General features: G+C 38.2%; 1 protein-coding gene across 2 annotated transcripts in view; it reads left to right on the top strand.

The window, feature by feature from the left end:
* The window catches only part of LOC115508690 (zona pellucida binding protein), a 122,935-nt gene that overhangs the window by 6,000 nt on the left and 92,474 nt on the right, over positions 1 to 24,461 (top strand). Inside the window, exons 3-5 of one of the 2 annotated variants that reach the window (XM_030307643.1) lie at positions 5,155 to 5,280; positions 8,619 to 8,621; positions 14,196 to 14,345. In XM_030307643.1, the coding sequence (XP_030163503.1) occupies positions 5,155 to 5,280; positions 8,619 to 8,621; positions 14,196 to 14,345 (279 nt within the window). The remainder of the gene's footprint in view (positions 1 to 5,154; positions 5,281 to 8,618; positions 8,622 to 14,195; positions 14,346 to 24,461) is intronic. The other variant, XM_030307641.1, reaches the window with a different exon arrangement.

Below are 24,461 nucleotides of genomic sequence, written 5' to 3'. Positions count from 1 at the left end.
AGTTTTCATTATTTAGGTTTTGGATTGCTCATTGCTATTATGTAAAAATATAATTGAATTTTTCACATCGATGTTGTGTCCTATCACCTTACTGAATCATTTATTTAGCTCAATTTGTTTAGTTGGCGGGGAGGTCATTTCTTAGGATTTTCAAATAGAGATAGTTTTATTTTTTTCCTTTCCAATATGGATGCCTTTTATTTTCTTGCCAGTTGCTCCAGCCAGAACCTTCCATTCCATATTGATAATAGATATGCGTGTCTTAGTCCTGATCTTAGGGGGAGGGAAAGGTTTTAGTCTTTCACTATTAAGTATGGTGTTAGCTGTGACTTTTTAAAAAAAATTTTTTTGTTAATGTTTATTTTTGAGAGAGACAGAGACAGAGCATGAGTGGAGGAAGGGCAGAGACAGAGGGAGACACAGACTCTGAAGCAGGCTTCAGGCTCTGAGCTGTCAGTACAGAGCCCGACGCAGGGCTCGAACTCATGGACTGTGAGATCATGACCTGAGCCGAAGTTGGACGCCCATCCGACTGAGCCACCCAAGCGCCCCAGCTGTGACTTTTTTGTAGATGTTATTTATCAGATTGAGAAAATCCCTTCTGTTCCTAGTTTGTTGAGTGCTTTTATTGTGAAAGGGTGTTGCATTTTGTTAAATGCTTTTTCTGCATACGTTGAGATGATCGTGTGTTTTTTGTCCTTTATCGTATTGACATAATGTGGTATTACAGTGATTGATTTTTGTATTTTGAATTAGCCGTGCATTCCTGGGATAAATCCTGGTTTATTATGAAGCATAATTCTTTTTCATGCTGCAGGATTGGCTGCTACTATTCTGAGGCCTTTTATGTCTATATTCTTAGGGGAAGCAGTTCTATAGTTTTCTTGTGTTGTCTTTGTCAGAATTTGGCTTTAGGGTAATAGTGATTTGATAAAATGAGTTGGGACATGTTCCCTTCTCTTCTAATTTTTGGAAGAGTTTGTGAAGTATTGTTGTTAGTTCGACTTTACTTGTTTGGTGAAATTCGCCAGTGGATTCATCTGGTGCTGGGCTTTTCTTTATAGAAAGAGTTTTGATTACTAATTCAGTCACTTTCCTTGCTTTAGGTCTATTCAGACTTTGTTTTTCATTGTTTCTGGTGAGAAATCAGCTCATTTGAGGACCATATGTATGTAACAAGTTGCTTCTCTTGCTGCTTTTAAGAGTCTGTCTTTTGGGACTTGGGCAGATGATTATGATGTGTCTGGATGTGGATCCCTTTGAATCTGTCCTAGTTTGAGTTCATTGAGCTTTTTAGATGTGTTGATTCATGTTTTTCATCAGTTTGGGGGATTTTGCCATTGTTTCTTCAAATATCTTTATGCCTTTTTGCTCTCCTCTCTTCCATGGGACTTTTATTATGTATATACTGGAGTGTTTGATGATTTCCCACAGGTCTCTGGGTACTGTTCATTTATCTTTATCATTTTTTTCCCTCTTTCTTACACTGGATATCCCCAATTGATCTGTCTTGAGGTTTATGGATTCTTTTTTCTGCCTGCCTACATCTGCTTTTGATTCTTACAGTGAATTTTTCAATTCAGTTATTGTACTTTTTAATACAGAATTTCTTTTGTTTTGTTTTTTGTTTTTGATAACTTCTGTTTCATTATTGATAATCTTTGTTGGGAGAGAAGACATTTTCATATCTTTTTTTTAGTACTTAAGACATAATGTTCTTTGATCATATTTAAAATAACTGTTCAGTAATTCCAAAATTTGGGCTTCCTCAGGGACAATTTCTATTGATTGCTTTCTTTTTTTCCTACCTATGACTATATCTCCCTGGTTTTTGTGTGTGTGTGTGTTTTTTTTTTTTTTTTATGTTTCATATTTTTGGTTAAAAACTGGACTTTTTAAGTAATTTAATGTGGCAACTCTGGAAATCAGATATTGATGTTGTTGGTGTTTGCTGTTGTTGTTTGTATGTTTAATGACTTTTCTGAACTAATTCTTTACATTTTGTGTTGTTCGTCATGTAGCCACTGAAGTCGATGGTCAGTTAGCTTAGGCCAATCATTGGATGGAGATTTCATGAACACCACAGCCAGTCTCCTGGTCTTTGCAGAGGCTCTGCGTGCTGGTTGGGGCACACCCTAAATATTAGCTAGCCAGAGCGTCAGTTTCAGCCACACGTTAAGAACTTAAGTTCTTGTTCTTGACTGAGCATGCTGAGTCTTAGGCATGCACCCCCCGCCCTCTGCCCCATGCATGCATGTATGTGGTCTTCTGCTTTGCTAGGAATATGTTAGAACTTTCAAGCTCCCGTGGATGTCATTTCCAGCTTTTCCTCATAAGCTTATTGGTTGGCCTGCTGTTTAACCCAACTGTTACCCACTGCATCAGGCATTTATAAAGTTAAATGAAACTCTCTAGTTGCTTTTGAAAAATACTTTTTGGGAAAAGGCTTTTTATAGTGGTTGTGCTTTGCGTTAGATCCAGCAAAGACAGCCTTGTAGGAAACTGCCAGAGAAGTCCAATAATGACAGTTCTCTGGGAAGGAAGCATAGAAGTCTCGCCAACCCTGTTTGCCCTTCTAGTGGCTACCAGGGTGCTGGTTCTTACAGTGATTGGTGTAGCGGTGGGCAGAGCTAAGGCAGAGCTAGGGAGGGGGGCGATGGGAATAAGGAAATTTACAGTGCTACCAGCGCACCTGGATCCTGCCACAAATCGCCACACAGTGGTTGGATTAAACAACACAATTTTATTGTCTCCCAGTTCTGGAGGGGAGAAGTTCAGTCACAGAGATAGGGTTGATTCTGCTTGAGGGCTGCGAGATCTGTACCAGTTCTCCTTTCATGGCTTGTGGGTGGCCATCTTCTTCTGCCTGTGTCTCTTCACATCACATCCCCTCTGTAATTTGTACGTGTGTCCAGATTTTCCCCTTTTATAAGACACCAGTAGTATTGGATGAGGCTTGCTGTAATGACTTCATTTTAACTTTATTACTTTTCTTTTTTTTTTTTTAATGTTTATTTATTTTGGGGAGAGAGAGACAGCAAGCAGGGGAGGGGCAGAGAGAAAGGGAGACGCAGAATCCGAAGCAGGCTCCAGGCTCTCAGTTGTCAGCACAGAGCCTGATGCAGGACTCACACCCACAAACCGTGAGATCATGACATGGGCTGAAGTTGGACGTTTAACCGACTGAGTTACCCAGGCACCCCTAACTTGATTACTTTTCTAAAGACACTATGGCCAAATAAGTTCACATTCTGAGATACTGGTGGTTAGGGCCTAAACATATGAATTTGGGGAGAGGCATAATTCAACCCGTCATGCCAAAGATTTAGTTGTTTTTCTTGAATAAACTTTTCATGAGTTGCTTCAAGTCTTTGAGTAATTTCCAGAGCTCTGAAAATGTTGATCCAGACAATTTCTGTCAGTTTTTTTATTACCTTTATGAAGGGGATAATTTTTAGAGTTCCTTACTCTGCCATTTTCACTGATACCACAACTTTTTATCACAGTTTTTGTTTTAAAACTCTAATTTCTAAACTTAAATTGTAAAACATGTATCACTGATTTCTTTTTTATTGCTTTTTAAATGGGATATGATTAAATTCTTAATAGATGGACATTTCAGTTCAGTGTGGATTTCTTACAGCACATAGATTATTCTACAATGTTTTACTACTTGTGCCTACATTTTTATTTTAACGTTTATTTATTTTTGAGAGAGATTGAGAGAGAGAGAAAGTGAGCAGGGGAGGGGCAGAGACAGAGGGAGACACAGAATCCGAAGCAAGTTCCAGGCTCTGAGCTGTGAGCACAGAGCCTGATGCGGAGCTCGAACCTACTAACTGTGAGATCATGACCTGAGCCAAAGTCGGACACTTAACCGACTAAGCTACCCAGGCATCCTATAGAAAAAAATTGCTTAAAATTTAACAGCAATTAATGATAAAAAACAAATAATTTAAGCATACAGGGAACTTTTTTTTTTTTTTAATTTTTTTTTTTCAACGTTTATTTATTTTTGGGACAGAGAGAGACAGAGCATGAACGGGGGAGGGGCAGAGAGAGAGGGAGACACAGAATCGGAAACAGGCTCCAGGCTCTGAGCCATCAGCCCAGAGCCTGACGCGGGGCTCGAACTCACGGACCGCGAGATCGTGACCTGGCTGAAGTCGGACGCTTAACCGACACTGCCACCCAGGCGCCCCTACAGGGAACTTTCTTAACCTATGGAAGAATATCTATATCTAATAGCTATATTCAGGGGAGACTGGTTCAGTTGGTTAAGGGTTGGACTCTTGATTTCAGCTCAGGTTTCATCTCAGGGTTGTAACTGTTGAAGCCTACTTAAAAAATGAATGAGTGAATGAAGGAGTGAGTGAGTGAAAGCTGCATTCAGTAACCATCACACTATATGGTGAAACTTGAGAGACCGTCTCAAGTTAGGCAGAGTTTTGATTCTCAGATACAACTCTTTACTGGATCACAAAAAGCTTTGTAATTTGGTGAATCAGTGAAATGTTGGCATGTCAAAAGCTTTTCTACTCATAAGCTGACTTATGAGTAAATTCAAGATAATTGAATCTTTACTGTGTTCCTTTTGTATCTGCTAAAGAATATAATTTTGGCTTGTTTAATGATCAGGATTCTTTGAATTTTAAAGCAAAGTGGGAAAAATGCTTAATAAAATCAAAGCATATATTTTTTGACTTTTTAATCACATTATAACTTTCAAATTCAGTACTTTGTATCACATCAATGTGAATAGTTATTCTGTTAATATAAACAGATTTATTGGTTCCTTTCAGGTTTGGTGTCTTTGCAAAACAGATACAGTCTAGTATAGACTAGTTTTAATACTTTGTAATTAAAATAATATCCTGAGAGTAAAATAAGTTAGTGTCATGAACTCTGCATAAAAGCCCAGTGCATTATTTTCAGATTGGTAAAACCGCATACACCCCCAAATATAATACATGTGTATATTTTTGAGTATTAGTTATCATATGGAATGCAATGAAATTTAGTCCTTATCAAGTAATTGCAGTTACCCAAAGAAAAGTTATAAAAACATGTAACGCAAACTACAAAAATGTGAGGCATTATAGAGCATAAAATGATACAAGATATTATTGGAACATTTTGATGTTGTATTTTCAGTGAAAGTATATGTTATGCTTCATCAAAAGAGTCCACACGTGTTATGTGTAACCCAACGACTGCGAAATTCGGAACTGATAGATCCATCATTCCAGTGGCATGGGCCAAAAGGAAAAATTATTTCAGGTAGGCTTTTGTTTCTATTATAATTCAATGGATATGTCTGAAATATACTCAGAACACAGAATAGTCATATCTCATATATATGTATATATTTCCTCACTTGTTTTTTCCTGTGATTTCCCTTTGGAGTTAGAGTCTACCAGTGCAGGTGGTATAGACATTTTTCACACATCTTAATCTGAGATAGAGACACTTGATGACTGTTTAAGAGTTTGGGGAATTCTCTGAGCACCTATATTCCACAAAAATGTTACTTTTTAAAAAGTTCTTAGAGCCATTTTGGTTTCTTCATTCAGACTTCTGTTAGTCAAGTGTGTACGAAGAAGCAGATATAATTCTGGTTTTTATTGACAATACAAATGAGCCCTTTGAGCTGCAGATTTATAAACATGGTTTTGTCTTAAACAGCACCACGTAGGGACAGCTCAGGTCTTTACTAGTAGAGTTTTTACATTTTTTGATCTTACATTTCTTTCTGACTAAAAACCATACCAATGTGGATTATATTTGAATTTAATTTCAATATTAGAATCTATTAAGAAAAAAAAGACCGTATTTAGCTTTTCATACTTTGGTATTAAAAACATGCATTTAGATATACTGCATGGTTTGACCGTGATTGTGTATTAATGTATGACTGGTGCTGTGCTTACGAAAGAGGAAACTTAGTAAATCAGTTACTCATCCAGAGGAGAAGACAGACTCAAGAGACACATGTGAATGGTAGCCTTATGGTTTCAATAAATTTTTGAGGAAACAAGATCTTAATCTCATGAAAGTATTTTTGTTCCACATAGCAGTTACTATTGGTATGACTGGTCTGATTAACATTTTCTCCATTCAACTTCTTTTGTTATTTTGAAATGAATTATCTTTTTTCTAATCTTTCATTTGCTGATCTGTTTTTGCAGTGTAGGTTAAAAAATTTAAATCAGCTTAGCTGTTCTTGTGTTCAGCCTTGCTAAATACCAGCTTAATGAATTTTCATCCTAACTATGTGTTCAATGAAGCACTTAATCATTTTTGCATACCATCCAGGAAGTTGTCTTTATTGCTCTGTTTACATCTGTTTACATTTTCTTTTTTCTTCCTTCCTTTCTTCCTCTCTTTCTCTCTCTCTCTCTCTCTCCCTCCCTCTCCCTCCCTCCCTCCCTCCCTCTCCCTACTGGTATTTGGAGAGAGTGCCTGTAGACGGAAACCTGGGGGTTTATTTTGTTATGGTGGTTGGGGGAAAGCATTATATTCATACCAAGACTTGGCTGAGGAAACATTCATAGGAAACACTTGTTTCGTAATATGTTTTAATTCATATTTTTATATAATTGAATAATCTTAGCCGTACAGTTCTGAACTGTTTATGCTGATTCTGAAGAAGCTCAAGGTTTAAATCGTTACTCCTCTCTAGGTGAGATGGTTCTTCAGAGTGAAGTACTCAGCTCTTAGTGAGAAGTGCTCAGCTCTTAGTGAGTGCCTGCCTGGGGGCTGCACTGTGCTAGGCTTTGTGTAATGTCTCTGCCTCATTGTACTAACATAGTAGGAATGGATTAGCAGAGATCAGTGACAAAAATCCCAAGAGATCAGGCACTTAATAGAAATCAGTGAAATGGGCCAGGTATAGAAGCATCCAGTACTGATGATGTGATCAGATTTTATTTTTACTGCTCTGTGATAGTAGCACATTATGTAGTACAAGCATGTAGGTTAGTATATTTTACATTTGGTGTTAAAACTCCATAAGTTCAAAAATAGAAGCATTTAAGTATTGAATTGTTCTTTTACAATTTGTTACTCCTTTGATTCGGAAATTGAAATCTGAAACATTTTCTTCTCTAAGATGCGTTGCCAGTCTTGTAGTTTATCTTGAAAAGTATAGTATGTGATTGAATTTTGAATCCTGCAACTAAGAGCAATATTTTATTTTACTCACTTTCATAAAGGAAAATAGACGTTCAGATGTGTAGTTATTTCCAAGTAAGGATTAAATCATGTTAGTACAGTGTTTTTTTTTTTTGTTTTTTTTTTTTATAAAATCTATTCTCAGGAAATTCTGGTGTTGACATCATCATCATATTTGAGATTTCAGTGCAGGATCACATCATAATTCACTGTCTACCAGTCTGCAGGCTCATTAGTTCTATCATTATCATTTCAGAAAGATCTGGAAATGTCTAATTTTCCTAAAGCTTGAAAAATGGAGAATCTTTTTGGAAACTTATAAATATTCCAAAGATAGTTTCCCTAAAAGTTAGCAAAAGAAATCATGTAATTGTGTAATTACTTGCACATGCCCCTGGAGAGAAACATTCAGATTGTTTAGATGGGTTGTAAAATATAGGGGACCTATGTTAGATTTGTTCGGTCCCCCCCCACCCTGTCTCCCTACCTTCTCTCCCTCTTTCTCTTCTTGCCCCCACTCCTCCTCTGTTTGTCTTCCCATATTTTTTATTCACAAACAAAATGCATTTTTTGCAAAAAGACTTGTACGTCTTACCCCAACCCTGATCCCAACCTGATGAATTAACTCTTCTTGGTGGGTGGACTTCCCCATTTTTCTAAATATATCTAAGCACATACACACACGAGTTTTACCCGGTAACTACACTCTTATTATTCTTCTTGAGATTGAAGATGACATTCTATCCTTCTGTACTATTTTTTATTGAATGAATCACATCATGTGTACAGATGTATATAAGATATATGCAAGTCACGATACGGTAAAACAGACATCCTAGAACCTGCAGGATACACTGTTACGAAGACCATTGCACTCCTAATAAGATGCTTAAAAATCCCATTTTTCTGTCCCCAAGCACTGGTCAGGTAAACACTACTATGAACATTTACAGAATTATTCCCTGGCTTTTCTTTATGTGTTTGTCATGTGTATAAATATACCCACAGACACGTTTATCCATACTGACCGCCCTCTGCAGTAAAGTACAGTCATTCTGTCCATTTTGGGTGTGAAAAAACTGAGGCATTGAGAGAGTAGGATGCTTACTGAAGTCCTTGGCCTCTGAAGTCCAGCTTCAGAGTTCACAGATACAGTCTAAGTGAGGGAGGAATGGGATTTTGATTTTCCCTTTTCATCATTTTGTGAGTTTTTGGTTTTTTGTATCTTTTAAAGAATTTGCCCAATTTAGAGTCTTCTTTCAACTTGTTGAATTTATGTGCATAAAGTATTTACGATACTGTCTTATTATCTTTTTAATATATTCAGGATCTGTATGACGTGCCCCATTCTGCCTGATATTGACTCTGTCTTTTCTCTTTCATTTTGGTCTCTCTGGATACAGGTTTAAAAATTTTACCAGTCTTGGGATGCCTGGGTGGTTCAGTTGGTTCAGTGACTTCAGCTCAGTTCATGATCTCAAGGTTCCTGAGTTCAAGCCCCATGCCAGTCTCTGTGCTGACGGCTCAGACCCTGGAGCCTTCTTCAGATCCTGTGTCTCCCTCTCTCTCTGCCCCTCCCCTGCTCGCACTCTCTGTCTCTCTGTCTCTCTGTCTCTGTTTCTCAAAAATGAATAAACATTTACAAAAAATGTTCTTACCAGTTTTTTTCAAGGGACCGACTTTTGGTTTGATTTATTTTTCTCTCTTATTTTGTTTTTTTTTTACTTTCACTGATTTCTGTTTTTATTTTTATTATTTCCTTTCTTCTGTTTGCTTTGGGTTAAATTTGCTTATCTTTTGTTGCTTGTAGAATTCTGGATTGACAGTTTATTTCTTTCAGCATTCTAAAGATGGCCCTCTGTATTCTTTTTGCATGCATAGTTCCTAATGAGAAGTCTGCTGTTATCTTATCCCTGTCCCTCTGTAGACAGCATGCCATTTTATTTCTGACTGAATTCAAGATTTTTTTCTTTGCCTTTCATTTTCAGTGATTTGAAATTTACGTACCTCTTTTTTTTTTCTTTGTATTCTGCTTAGTGTTCTCTCAGCTTCTTGGATTTTTATTTTATTTTTTATTTAAAAAATTTTTTTTAATGTATATTTATTTTTGAGACAGAGAGAGACAGAGCATCAACGGGGGGAGGGGCAGAGAGAGAGGGAGACACAGAATGGGAAGCAGGCTCCAGGCTCTGAGCCATCAGCCCAGAGCCCGACGTGGGGCTCGAACTCACGGACCGTGAGATCGTGACCTGAGCTGAAGTCGGACGCTTAACCGACTGAGCCACCCAGGCGCCCTGATCAGCTTCTTGGATCTTTAATTTGATGCTTGCCGTTAATTTTTGAAAATTCTCTGCCATTATGTCTTCAAATATTTATTCTTTCCCATGCTGTCCCTCCTCTCCTTCTGAGATTTCTATCACCTATATGTAACGCTCTTTGATGTTGTTGCACAGCTCTTGGATCTTTCTTCCTGGTGGTGGTGGTGGTTTATTTTTTCTCTTTGAGATTCAGATTGGGTTGTTTCTTTTGACCTATATTGAAGCTCATTCTTTCCTAAGCTGTATCGATCTTTTTATGAGTCCATTGAAGGAATACTTTGTCTGTGTTACTGTGTTTTTTGTTCTTGTTTTTGTCCATTTTGTTTTGCTTTTAGTTCTGGCATTTTCATTTGATTATTTTTTGTAATTTCAGTTTCTCTGCTAAAATCTCCTGTCTGGTCTTGCATATTATCTATGTTTTCTATTCAATATTTTAATACTTTTGTCATTGTTATTTTAAATTAACTGTCTGATATTTTTGACATATATGTCACTTAAGAGTCTGACTGTACATCGCCTGGTATTTTGGAAATATGTCTTACTTATCTGTATGTCTCCTTGTTTTTTGTTAAAGTTGGACATCTTGAATAAAATAAGACTATAGATAGTAAGAATTTTTATGCTTTGAGATAAATACCTTTTTAAAAATAGCATTAATGGGGCGCCTGGGTGGTTCAGTTGGTTGAGCGACCGACTTCGGCTCAGGTTGTGATCTCACAGTTTGTGAGTTTGAGCCCCGTGTCGGGCTCTGTGCTGACAGCTCAGAGCCTGGAGCCTGCTTCTGATTCTGTGTCTGTCTCTCTCTTTGCCCCTACCCCACTCATGCTCTTTCTCTGTCTCAGAAATAAATAAACATTTAAAAATTTTTAAAAAAAATAGCATTAAGTCTTTAGTATTAGAAGTTTGTGTTAATCTAGTCAAGAATTTATCTTGGTTTAATATTGGTTGTTGCTGTGGTTATTGAAAGCTTCAGTCAGATAAAGTTAAAGATGTTTTAGGTATAGGCTGGTTCATGAGAAGTTCTTTTTCTCCAGTGTCTTTGGAGAAAACATTTCCTTTCTTGGCTTTGTTTTTCCTTTAAAAAAAAAAAAATCTCTAGAATCTCTTGCATCTCTTCTAATTTGATTATACTACATTTTGACTAGACTCTTTTACTGATGGGTCATTGGGAGAGAGGGACAGTCTCTGATGTTCGGTTAAGCCTGGTCTTTGGCAGGTATGGTGTCCCTGGGGCTTGTGGCCGGGGTAGGGGCAGCCGTCACAAATGCTCTAACCCCTTCTCCATCTGTAGTGTTGGCCTAGTACTTCTTGCTGACTGTTCCTCAAGGATGAGACTCTTTTCCCTTTATGTTTCCTTCCCCAGTGGCAGTAAGTCTCCACAGAGTCCTAGGTGACTATTTTTGTTCCTTCTCTCCCTATACATTAAATCATTGTTGCATACCAGGAAGTAGGGGAAATGGGTGTGGGTGGCCAAGTCCGGTGGGAGTCATGCCTAGGATTCCCCTGACCTTCTCTTTGATCAGTCTGAGGTGTTCCTGAAGGTACACCCTATAAGAGGGTGTAACACCTCATCTCCCCCCACCCCAGTATCTCTGGTCCTCAGAAGTTTCACATGTTCACACAGGTTGACACTTGGCTTTTAGTAAATCATTGAGAACTTTCAGCTGAGTCTTCTTAAATGCTTGGGTCCTGGTTCTATCCACAGGTCACTGTCCCTCCCCAGATTTCAGGTTTATTGGTTACCTTCTCACCTCAGTTTTTTTGATAGGTTTGAGATAAATTGTTAACTGACAATTTGTCTTTTTCCTTATTGTAATAGTGGGGTCGATGTTCTTGTGGTCAGTTTCCATATCTGAGCAGAAACTAAAAGTGCAAACTTAATTTTTTTGTTAAATAATAAGTTATAATGAAATTGTGCTTAAATTTTGCCATGTAATTTTAGAGTTGTAAGTCATGAACTAGAAGTCTAGTCCAACTCTAAAGTTTTAGATGATCAAGCTAAGTTGTGGAGAAAGAAGTATTGACTTTAGTTCAGTTATTCATGGACTGTATGCTGTTGCCTGAGTTGTTCCTTTGCCTACATGTTCCTTTGGCATCATGAAATTCACATTTAAACACTGTTACTTAAAGGTCATTTGTTAAGTGGTGTTGTAGCATGGCTTTTTCTGTTGGCTGTGAAATCCTCTGAGTATCTTTTAAAAATGTGCTGCTTTTAATTTTTATTCATTCATTCATGCATGCATGCATTTAGAGAGAGGGAGTGCATGAGTGAGGGAAGGGCAGAGGGAGAGGGAAAGCATCTCAAGCAGGCTCCACGCTCAGCTCGGCCCCAGTGTGGGGTTCAGTCTCAGGACTGTGAGATCATGACCTGAGCTGAAATCAAGAGTTGGACGTTTAACCGACTGAGCCTCCCGCGCACTCCCACTTTAATGTTTTAAAAATAAGAAGGTGAGAGGGTGCTTTATCGTGGATCATGTCCTACGTGATTTTCTGGCCGTCATAATACTTAAATTGTAATAGGGATTCAGATATGTATTAGTGCACTTATACTTCTAGTTTGGGAAAATTATAGCCAAGAATGCATAGCCTAATTGACAGCATGATATTCATGGTGTTTAAAATCTATGGGCATTTTATTTTATAGTTTGAGAAGAATCGGTATTAACTCTTCTTTATTTAAAAATTTTTTTTGAAGTTTTTATTTAAATTTCGGTTAACACACAGTGCAATATTCGTTTCAGGTGTAGAGTGTAGTGATCCAGCCCCTCCGTACAATCCCCGGTGCTACTCACAAGTGTGCTCCTTGATCCCTGATCACCTGTTTGACCCAGCCCACCACCCACCTCCCCCATGGCAACCATTAGTTTGTTCTCTCTTGTTAAAGAGTCTCTTTCTTGGTTTGCCCCCCCTCCTCTCTTTTCCCCCTGTGCTCATTTGTTTCTTAAATTCCACATACTAGTGAAATCATGTGGTATTTCTTTGACTGACTTCACCTTTTATCATATTTACTATAAAGCATTTGTCCCTGCTGAAATCTATAGCAAACACTTGAAAAGTTGTTAATCTGTTTTAGAAAACAGACATTTTATGGTAAATATGTAATCTTTCATCAAAAAAGAAATGAGCATTACAATAGGAACATAGTCACAATTTATAACCTCTTTTTCAGCTTCATCCAAGGATTTGGAAATGGGAATTCTTAAGGCATAATATTCTGTGTAAATTCCTTGAGGGAGAGCATATCCATCTCTATTCATTTCTCCTTCGGTATCTGAAGTAGGACTTTGCATGTACTAGAAACCCAGCAATCTTTTAAAAATGTTTATTTATTTATTTTGAGAGAGAGAGAAAGAGAAAGCATGAGCAGGGTAAAGGGGTAGAGGGAAAGAGAGAATCCGAAGCATGTCTAGCATGGAGCCCAGTGCGGGGCTCGATCCCACCACCTGGGATCATGGCCTGAACTGAAATCAAGACTCAGACGCTCAGGCAACTGAGCCACCCAGGTGCCCTGAAACCGAACAGATTTTTATTGAGCAAGTTAATAATGAAAATTTCATCACTAAGAACATTCCTGTTGTGTCTTATTTTGAGGAAATACATTTATTCAAAAATAAATTTCAACCTGAAATTTATAAGCAATATGTTATTTACTTAAAGTGGAAAAAGATAATTATTTGCTGGGATAACACTTTCCATTCTAATGAAGGGCATATGAAATTATTGAATGAGTTTTAATATAAAAATTTTCAAATGCAAAACTGGTTATGCACTTTCAGAATAATGACTTGAATTACTTAAGGATTTATAGCTTTTTCAAGTAATTTAAGTTGTATTTGTTACACGAAAACAATTCTGTGAGATATGCTGTCGTATAATATGATTCTTTGTTTTACAAATGATGGAGCTGGACCTAAGAAAGATTAAGTGATTACCCTCGGGTTACACAGTTTATGAGAAAGAAAGGTAGACCTGAAACCCACGTCTCAAGCCTCTAAATTACACCTCTTTCCTGTTACACAGCACAGCTTCCTCGCAGTGTGGTACTTAAGTAACAAAGCACACGGAAGTCCCAAGGGCTCTTAACATCCAGTCCTCATTCTCAACACTGCAGCTCTGATTGTGTGACTTTGGGCAGGCCGGGTAATCCAGTCTCTTGTTTTCTCTCTTCTACAACCCTAAGGTTGTAACCCAGCCTTTGCCTGGTATCCTGTGTAATGACTAGAAGTACCTAGTTATTAGTATCTTGGGTTAGTCTTTGTTCTGGATACATTGTTTCCTCCCTTTCACATACAGTTTGTAAGCTTACGGAGGGCAGAACTTATCAATCAGTACACATACATATGTTATATATAATAACTTTATAGCATATGTAAATAAATGCTGCTTTTATACACATGCGAATATCTGATAGAGTTCATTTCAATGCAAGGAGATTAGGAGTGCATGAAGTACATGGAATTGTCAGTCTCCTCTGCCACTTAGGCAGCCGCACAGTTGGTGACCCCTGGTTAGTCCAGTTCACACACTAAGAAGGTCATCCTGGCATCTGCTGTCAACAAACACCAGACGCAATCACTAGTTATGCCCCCGACAAACTTCAGTGATTCTGTAGGTAAATTTTGATGGTTTTGCTCTGTTTAGAAAATATTTTGTTATTTTATCTCAGTGTCGTGTAATTTAATTACTGTGTTATTCCTTTATTAGAAAACAGCACTACACAAGTAACATCCACAGGAAGCCTTATATTCCAGAACTTTGAGGAGGGAATGAGTGGAGTTTACACCTGTTTCCTGGAGTATAAACCTACTGTGGAGGAAATTGTGAAAAATCTTCAACTAAAATACGTTATATATGGTAAGAAGTGCATTTAGTTGTATGTTAACATTTCTTAATGTTTTCAAATATTTAAATATCTTTAGGTTTGTCTTAAAGGGACTTTGTTATTTTTATTTTTTGTCTTTTAAAGAAAAACTACTACTTGCCGCTATTTTACAAAGTGCTGCGTAAGTGTTAGTGGTGAGGGCAGACCTTCTTTTCTTCGGGGGAGTGTTGATATGAACGCAGATAAATTTAAGCTGCTGAGTGAAAATGGGGCTGGAAATCATGTTTTCAAATTTTTACAATATTATAGTTTATACTGCTGTTAAATTCTGAGTTTCACTCTTGGTGGCACATTGCCATCCCCCCCGGACGGGAGCATGAAATGCCACCATAAATCCTTCTCTAAAAGCAGTGTGGTCTGTGGAGGTATGAGATGGGGAGAGCTGGGTGGGTTACTCGAGTGGCCGGGAGAGCAGCGTGAGCAGAGGTTGCTTGTATGTCCCCTTTCACCGGGGGAACCTGCATGTGGTGGATGGAGTTGGGGTCCTCCGGGATGCACCTGTCTGATCTCCAGGACCTGGGCCTGTGCTGCCTTTCCGGACAGAAGGCTCTTCGCAGATATCGATTAGCTAAGCATCTTGAGGAGAGGAGGTTGTCCTGAAGTCGCTGAGCAGGCCCAGCGTCAGGGTCCTTAGCAGAGGAGGCACGAGGGCCATGGACACATAAAGGAGACGTGATGGCGGAAGGAGAGGCCCCCGTGGTTTCCTCTGAGGATGGAGGAGGGGCCACGGCCAGGGAGAGCAGGAGGCCTCTAGAAGCTGGAGCTGGAGGTGGAGGTGGCAGAGGCCTGGAGCTTCCAGAAGGAGTGCACCTTGTAAGATTCACTTTGGACTTCTGGTCTCCAAAACTGCAAGATGATAATATTTGTGCTATTTGAAGCCACCGCGTCTGCGGTGATCTGTCACAGTAGCAACGGGAAACTAACGTACCATCCTTGTCACAGCTGGGTTGCGGAACGTGCGGCAGAATTATTAGTGGTTTCCTGATGATTTTCAGGCTCTGATGAAACACTGTCCCATATATCCAAAGAAAGACATAATTTTTTTATGAGAAACTATGTTAACTTTCTTAGGCAAAAAATGTTTAAACTTTTGAATGTGTCACACTTCCTTTTTGTTACGTAGTTTTCCCCATCTTGTTATTTCACTTGTTATTTCATCTCTTCTAAGGGTATATTCGCACATGCCTAAAATGAATGCTGGTTTATAGTAATGATGGGCGTAGCTAATATTTACTGAGCGTTCATTATGTGCCAGGCAGTACTGTGTTTCCGTGGGATTAGGGCATTGTTTAAAGTGCTGTATTTGTATTCGACTCACTCAGTCCTGCAACAGACCTGTGCAGTGCATACTGCCATGTCCTGTCTTGTGCAGAAGCACTGAGGCACGGAGTGGTGAAGTGACTCACTCGGCCTCACTGTGCGAATGGGGCGGAGATTCAGATTTGAATCTAGGAATTCTGATTCTGGAGTTGGTTCCACAGAGACCGCAGGATGAAGCCTCATTTAATAAAGCCTGACTTTGGAGACCTGCTATTCTTGTGCTTAAAACAAATCATGTAATTCGTTCTATTTCAATTATGGAAAGAATCCAAATGTCTCCTCAACTGACGAATGGACAAAGAAGATATATGTATACAATGGAATACTACTTGGCAATGAGAAAGAATGAAATCCTGCCATTGGCAGCAACGTGGATGGAACTGGAAGGTATTATGCTAAGTGAAATAAGTCAGTCAGAGAAAGACAGATAATATATGTTTTCACTCATATGTGGAGCTTGAGAAACTTAACAGAAGACCATGGGGGAAGGGGAAAAAACAGTTACAGAGAGGGAGGGAGGCAAACCATAAGACACTCTTAAATACAGAGAATGAACTGAGGGTTGATGGGGGTGGAGAGGCGAGGGAGAGGGGAAAATGGGTGATGGGCATTGAGGAGGGCACCTGTTGGGATGAGCATTGCGTGTCGTATGGAAGTGATGAATCAGGGGAATCTACTCCCCAAGCCAAGAGCATACTGTATACACTGTATGTTCTCCAACTTGACAATAAATTATATTTAAAAAAAAGAAAAAAAGATTCACTTTAATCTTTCTAATGGCCACATGGTATTCCAGATTTGATTACTCCTCAGTTGGTGATCGTGGAGTTTGTGTCACATTTCCCTACTTCAAAGGGTACTGTATGGAACAGTTGAATAAATCCCTCTCCCTGCTGCCCCCACTGTGTATGTGTGTGTGTGTGTCTTTTTGTCTCTGTCTCTCATCTATTTCTATGTAAACACACAACCCACACATTTTACGTATGTATGCATGCATGTACATATGTATTTGTAGTATTCTACCATGAGGCACACTTTATTTTTTCCAAATTCAAAAACAGACGAAATTAGGCTATCAATGGAGAAACAATGGGGATAATCACCTCTTTATTAATTAGTTTTGATAGAATAAATTTTAATCCTAGAAGACTTGTTTTAACTTAACGTTAGACTATATTACTGTGGTCCAGTATGTATATATTATAGGTCCGTATAGTTATTACCATAGAGTTAATCCGATCCCATTTTATCAAGCCAATTACAGGTGGTGAAGATTTAATTTCACTTAGTTTTCCTTCTGTTAGAGCATCTCTACTCAATATGAGATATTTTAAGGCAGTGAGTACCACGACTATGGCAAATTTAGGCAAGGCTACAACTTAAGTGAGCCATACTTATTTTTCTCTATTTTATATTTATTATTCTAATATTATGGAGGGTAACATGTTTAAGTTTAGTTGGTTCTCCAGGTATAACCATAATTTGAGCCCTCTTATTAAGTCTATAGAGTTTGGCCATTTGGCACATTTTAACAAATGTTAAAATAAATTTATATTAAACAGGCACAAAAGCCATCAGAACCCTTTTAAAATCTTTTTATATGTAAAGTTCTTTAGTATATACATTTGGTACATATATATTTTTTAATTTTTTTATTAAAAATTTTGTTAATGTTTATTTACTTCTGAGAGAGAGAGAGAAAGACAGAATGTGAGTGGGGGAGTGGCAGAGAGAGAGGGAGACACAGAATCAGAAGCAGGCTCCAGGCTCCGAGCTGTCGGCACAGAGCCCGATGTGGGGCTCGAACCCACGAACTGAGAGATCATGACCTGAGGCGAAGTCAGACGCTTAAGCGAGTGAGCCACCCAGGCGCCTCCCACTTTACCCATTTCTTGACCCTTCACTACCTGCCTGTGGCAACCACCAGTCTGTTTTCTGTATCTGTGAGCTTCTTTTTTAGGTTACGCATAGAAAAGAAATCATACAGTATTTGTCTCTCTCTGTCTGACTTACTTCATTTAGCTTATAAAGCCCTCAAAGTCCATCCGTGTTGCCATGCGCATACACATGCGGCCCACAATTTCTTTAGCCATTCAATCAGCAGGGGACACAGTTGGCTACTGTCAATAGTGCTGCAGTGAATATGGGGGTGCATATGTCCTTTTGAGTTAGTGCTTTTTTGTGGTTTTGGAGGGAGGGATAAATATCCAGAAGTAGAATTGCTGGACCATATGGTTGTTCAGTTTCAGTTTTTTGAGGAACCTCCGTACTGTTTTCCGTAGTGGCTGCACCAGTTTACCACCAAACAGTATGCAAGGGTTCTCTTTTTCCCACATCCTTTCCAGTACTCATTACTTTTTGTTTTTGTTTTTGTTTGTTTGTTTGGGTTTTTTTTTTTTTTTTTTTTTGGTTGGTAACAGTCATTCTAACAGGTGCATTTCCCTGATAATGATGTTGAGCACTTTTTCATGTACGTGCTGGCCATCTGTATTTCTTTGGAAAAATGTCTATTTAGATCTTTTGCCTATTTTACATTGGATTGTTTGTGTTTTTGCTGTTAGTTTGTGTAAGGTCTTTATAGATTTTGGATAGTAACTGCTTATCTGATACATGATTTACAGAAGTTTTCTTCTACTCAGTAGGATGCCATTTTATTTTGTGGATTATTTTCTTTGCTTTGCAGAAGCTCTCTAGTATAATATAGTTTCACTTGTTTATTTTTGCTTTTGTTGCTTTTACTCTTGGTGTCAGGTTAGAAAACTTGCGAAGGTACTTATCACCTATATTCTTTTCTAGGAGTTTTATGGTTTCAGGTTTTACCTTCAGTTCTTTAATTGGTTTCAAGTTAATTCTTGTATGTAGTATAAGATAGTGATCCAGCTTCATTCTTTTCTATGTGCATGTCCAGTTTCCAGCACCATTTTTTGAAGAGACCAACCTTCCGTCATTGTGTGTTGTTGGCTTTTTTGTTGTAAAATTAATTGACTCCCTATGTGGATTTATTTCTGGGCTCTCTGTTCTGTTGGTCTGTATCTCTATACCATACTTTTTACATTACTGTAGCTTCGTAATAGAGTTTGAAATCAGGGAGCATGATGCCTCCAGCTTTGTTCTTCTTTCTTGAGATTGCTTTGGCTATATGGGGTCTTAGGATTGTTTGTTCTGTTTCTGTAAGAAGCATCATTGTAATTCTGATAGGGGTTTTATTGAATCACATTGATTTGGGTAGTGTGAACATTTTAGCAGTATTGATTATTATAATCCCATGTACGTGGAATATATTTTCATTTATTTGTCTTCTTCAGTTTCTTAATGTCATAATTTGGAGTAGAGCTAAAGTATTTCAGTTTCTTGAGGTCTGGTTTATCAAACTTGGTTATTAAGCATCGTCCTATTTTTTCCTAAAGCCTGACAATGTCACTTTTAATGTTAATGCATTTTCAGTTGTTTTTTGTGTGAGGCGTGAGGTTTAAATTGTTTATAGGTGGATATCCACTTGCACCAGCTTCGTTTCTTGCAAAGACTGTTCTTCCTTTGATGGATTGTTTTTGTACCTTTGTCAAAAACCAGTTGAGAATATTTGTGAGAGTATTTCTGGGTTCTCTAATTTCTTCCATTAATTAATAGGTCTGTCCCTCTGCCAGCACCACATTAATTAATTAATTACTATAACTGTATAGAAACATTCAATACAAGATAAAGTAATTCTAATTCTCCTACTATTCATTTTTATGAAGATTGTTTTTGTGTTTTTTGGGCCTGCCCCTTTCCATATAAATTTTAGAATAATCTTGAATGTGTCTACAAAGTGTCCTGCTGGAATTTCTATGGGAATTACTCTATAGATAAATTTGGGGGGAAATTGCCACCTCTACTATAGTAAGTGTTTCAATCCATGAACATGGTTTATCTCCATTTACTTAAGTCGTTCTTCATTTCTTACATCTATTATTTTTCTATTTTTATTTCTTTCATGTATGTGTTCAGTATGTACCTAAGTATATTATTTTGTTCTTTGGAGCAATTTTAAATGGTATTACGTTTTAAATTTTGGATTCCACATGCTTATTGTTGATATATAGCAAATGAATTATTACTTGTGTCTTAATCTTATAACCTGCCATTTTAACATAAGGTTAGTTAATAGTTCTAGAATCTTTTTATTTTGTAGATTCTCTGTGAGACAGTCATGTCATAAGCACAGAAGGACAGTTTTGTTTTATTTATTTATTTTTCAATTTGTATGCCTTATTTTTCTTATCGTGGTGACTAGGACTTCTAATAATTTGCTGAATAAGAGTGGTGAAAGCAGACGTCTTTGCCTTGATTGTAAATGTGATGTTAGCTGTAGTTCTTATGTAGGTTCCCTTGAGGGGAGGTTGAGGAAGTTTCCTTCCATTCCAAGTTTGTTGATTGTGTGCGTGTGTGTGTGTGTGTGAGAGGGTGTTGGATTTTGTCAAGTGCTTTTTGTCTGCATTAACTGATAATTATGTGGTTTTTGTTTTGTGTGTTATTTTTTTTTAATATGAAATTTATTGACAAATTGGTTTCCATACAACACCCAGTGCTCATCCCAAAAGGTGCCCTCCTCAATACCCATCACCCACCCTCCCCTCCCTCCCACCCCCCATCAACCCTCAGTTTGTTCTCAGTTTTTAACAGTCTCTTATGCTTTGGCTCTCTCCCACTCTAACCTCTTTTTTTTTTTTTTTCCTTCCCCTCCCCCATGGGTTCCTGTTAAGTTTCTCAGGATCCACATAAGAGTGAAACCATATGGTATCTGTCTTTCTCTGTATGGCTTATTTCACTTAGCATTACACTCTCCAGTTCCATCCACGTTGCTACAAAAGGCCATATTTCATTTTTTCTCATTGCCACGTAGTATTCCATTGTGTATATATACCACAATTTCTTTATCCATTCATCAGTTGATGGACATTTAGGCTCTTTCCATAATTTGGCTATTGTTGAGAGTGCTGCTATGAACATTGGGGTACAAGTGCTCCTATGCATCAGTACTCCTGTATCCCTTGGATAAATTCCTAGCAGTGCTATTGCTGGGTCATAGGGTAGGTCTATTTTTAATTTTCTGAGGAACCTCCACACTGCTTTCCAGAGCGGCTGCACCAATTTGCATTCCCACCAACAGTGCAAGAGGGTTCCCGTTTCTCCACATCCTCTCCAGCATCTATAGTCTCCTGATTTGTTCATTTTGGCCACTCTGACTGGCGTGAGGTGATACCTGAGTGTGGTTTTGATTTGTATTTCCCTGATAAGGAGCGACGCTGAACATCTTTTCATGTGCCTGTTGGCCATCTGGATGTCTTCTTTAGAGAAGTGTCTATTCATGTTTTCTGCCCATTTCTTCACTGGGTTATTTGTTTTTCGGGTGTGGAGTTTGGTGAGCTCTTTATAGATTTTAGATACTAGCCCTTTGTCCGATATGTCATTTGCAAATATCTTTTCCCATTCCGTTGGTTGCCTTTTAGTTTTGTTGGTTGTTTCCTTTGCTGTGCAGAAGCTTTTTATCTTCATAAGGTCCCAGTAATTCACTTTTGCTTTTAATTCCCTTGCCTTTGGGGATGTGTCGAGTAAGAGATTGCTACGGCTGAGGTCAGAGAGGTCTTTTCCTGCTTTCTCCTCTAAGGTTCTGATGGTTTCCTGTCTCACATTTAGGTCCTTTATCCATTTTGAGTTTATTTTTGTAAATGGTGTGAGAAAGTGGTCTAGTTTCAACCTTCTGCATGTTGCTGTCCAGTTCTCCCAGCACCATTTGTTAAAGAGACTGTCTTTTTTCCATTGGATGTTCTTTCCTGCTTTGTCAAAGATGAGTTGGCCATATGTTTGTGGGTCTAGTTCTGGGGTTTCTATTCTATTCCATTGGTCTGTGTGTCTGTTTTTGTGCCAATACCATGCTGTCTTAATGATGACAGCTTTGTAGTAGAGGCTAAAGTCTGGGATTGTGATGCCTCCTGCTTTGGTCTTCTTCTTCAAAATTCCTTTGGCTATTCGGGGCCTTTTGTGGTTCCATATGAATTTTAGGATTTCTTGTTCTAATTTCGAGAAGAATGCTGGTGCAATTTTGATTGGGATTGCATTGAATGTGTAGATAGCTTTGGGTAGTATTGACATTTTGACAATATTTATTTTTCCAATCCATGAGCAGGGAATGTCTTTCCATTTCTTTAAATCTTCTTCAATTACCTTCATAAGCTTTCTATAGTTTTCAGCATACAGATCCTTTACATCTTTGGTTAGATTTATTCCTAGGTATTTTATGCTTCTTGGTGCAATTGTGAATGGGATCATTTTCTTTATTTGTCTTTCTGTTGCTTCGTTGTTAGTGTATAAGAATGCAACTGATTTCTGTACATTGATTTTGTATCCTGCAACTTTGCTGAATTCATGTATCAGTTCTAGCAGACTTTTGGTGGAGTCTATCGGATTTTCCATGTATAATATCATGTCGTCTGCAAAAAGCGAAAGCTTGACTTCATCTTTGCCAATTTTGATGCCTTTGATTTCCTTTTGTTGTCTGATTGCTGATGCTAGAACTTCCAGCACTATGTTAAACAACAGCGGTGAGAGTGGGCATCCCTGTCGTGTTCCTGATCTCAGGGAAAAAGCTCTCAGTTTTTCCCCGTTGAGGATGATGTTAGCTGTGGGCTTTTCATATATGGCTTTTATGATCTTTAAGTATGTTCCTTCTATGCCGACTTTCTCAAGGGTTTTTATTAAGAAAGGGTGCTGGATTTTGTCAAAGGCCTTTTCTGCATCGATTGACAGGATCATATGGTTCTTCTCTTTTTTTTTGTTAATGTGATGTATCACGTTGATTGATTTGCGAATGTTGAACCAGCCCTGCATCCCAGGAATGAATCCCACTTGATCATGGTGAATAATTCTTTTTATATGCTGTTGAATTCGATTTGCTAGTATCTTCTTGAGAATTTTTGCATCCATATTCATCAGGGATATTGGCCTGTAGTTCTCTTTTTTTACTGGGTCTCTGTCTGGTTTAGGAATCAAAGTAATACTGGCTTCATAGAATGAGTCTGGAAGTTTTCCTTCCCTTTCTATTTCTTGGAATAGCTTGAGAAGGATAGGTATTATCTCTGCTTTAAACGTCTGGTAGAACTCCCCTGGGAAGCCATCTGGTCCTGGACTCTTATTTGTTGGGAGATTTTTGATAACCGATTCAATTTCTTCGCTGGTTATGGGTCTGTTCAAGCTTTCTATTTCCTCCTGATTGAGTTTTGGAAGAGTGTGGGTGTTCAGGAATTTGTCCATTTCTTCCAGGTTGTCCAATTTGTTGGCATATAATTTTTCATAGTATTCCCTGATAATTGTTTGTATCTCTGAGGGATTGGTTGTAATAATTCCATTTTCATTCATGATTTTATCTATTTGGGTCATCTCCCTTTTCTTTTTGAGAAGCCTGGCTAGAGGTTTGTCAATTTTGTTTATTTTTTCAAAAAACCAACTCTTGGTTTCGTTGATCTGCTCTACAGTTTTTTTAGATTCTATATTGTTTATTTCTGCTCTGATCTTTATTATTTCTCTTCTTCTGCTGGGTTTAGGCTGCCTTTGCTGTTCTGCTTCTATTTCCTTTAGGTGTGCTGTTAGATTTTGTATTTGGGATTTTTCTTGTTTCTTGAGATAGGCCTGGATTGCAATGTATTTCCCTCTCAGGACTGCCTTTGCTGCGTCCCAAAGCGTTTGGATTGTTGTATTTTCATTTTCGTTTGTTTCCATATATTTTTTGATTTCTTCTCTAATTGCCTGGTTGACCCACTCATTCGTTAGTAGGGTGTTCTTTAACCTCCACGCTTTTGGAGGCTTTCCAGACTTTTTCCTGTGGTTGATTTCAAGCTTCACAGCATTGTGGTCTGAAAGTATGCATGGTATAATTTCAATTCTTTTATACTTATGAAGGGCTGTTTTGTGACCCAGTATATGATCTATCTTGGAGAATGTTCCATGTGCACTCGAGAAGAAAGTATATTCTGTTGCTTTGGGATGCAGAGTTCTAAATATATCTGTCAAGTCCATCTGATCCAATGTCTCATTCAGGGCCCTTGTTTCTTTACTGACCATGTGTCTAGATGATCTATCCTTTTCTGTAAGTGGGGTGTTAAAGTCCCCTGCAATTACCACATTCTTATCAATAAGGTTGCTTCTGTTTATGAGTAATTGTTTTATATATTTGGGGGCTCCGGTATTCGGCGCATAGACATTTATAATTGTTAGCTCTTCCTGATGGATAGACCCTGTAACTATTATATAATGTCCTTCTTCATCTCTTGTTACAGCCTTTAATTTAAAGTCTAGTTTGTCTGATATAAGTATGGCTACTCCAGCTTTCTTTTGGCTTCCAGTAGCATGATAAATAGTTCTCCATCCCCTCACTCTGAATCTAAAGGTGTCCTCAGGTCTAAAATGAGTCTCTTGTAGACAGCAAATAGATGGGTCTTGTTTTTTTATCCATTCTGATACCCTATGTCTTTTGGTTGGCGCATTTAATCCATTTACATTCAGTGTTATTATAGAAAGATACGGGTTTAGAGTCATTGTAATGTCTGTATGTTTTATGCTTGTAGTGATGTCTCTGGTACTTTGTCTCACAGGGCCCCCCTTAGGATCTCTTGTAGGGCTGGTTTAGTGGTGACAAATTCCTTCAGTTTTTGTTTGTTTGGGAAGACCTTTATCTCTCCTTCTATTCTAAATGACAGACTTGCTGGATAAAGGATTCTCGGCTGCATATTTTT

Source organism: Lynx canadensis, chromosome A2 (genome assembly GCF_007474595.2).
Source record: "Lynx canadensis isolate LIC74 chromosome A2, mLynCan4.pri.v2, whole genome shotgun sequence".
Taxonomy (NCBI): Eukaryota; Metazoa; Chordata; class Mammalia; order Carnivora; family Felidae; genus Lynx; species Lynx canadensis.
The sequence above is the reverse complement of the archived record's forward strand: the minus strand, read 5'-3'. Positions and strand labels throughout refer to the sequence as shown.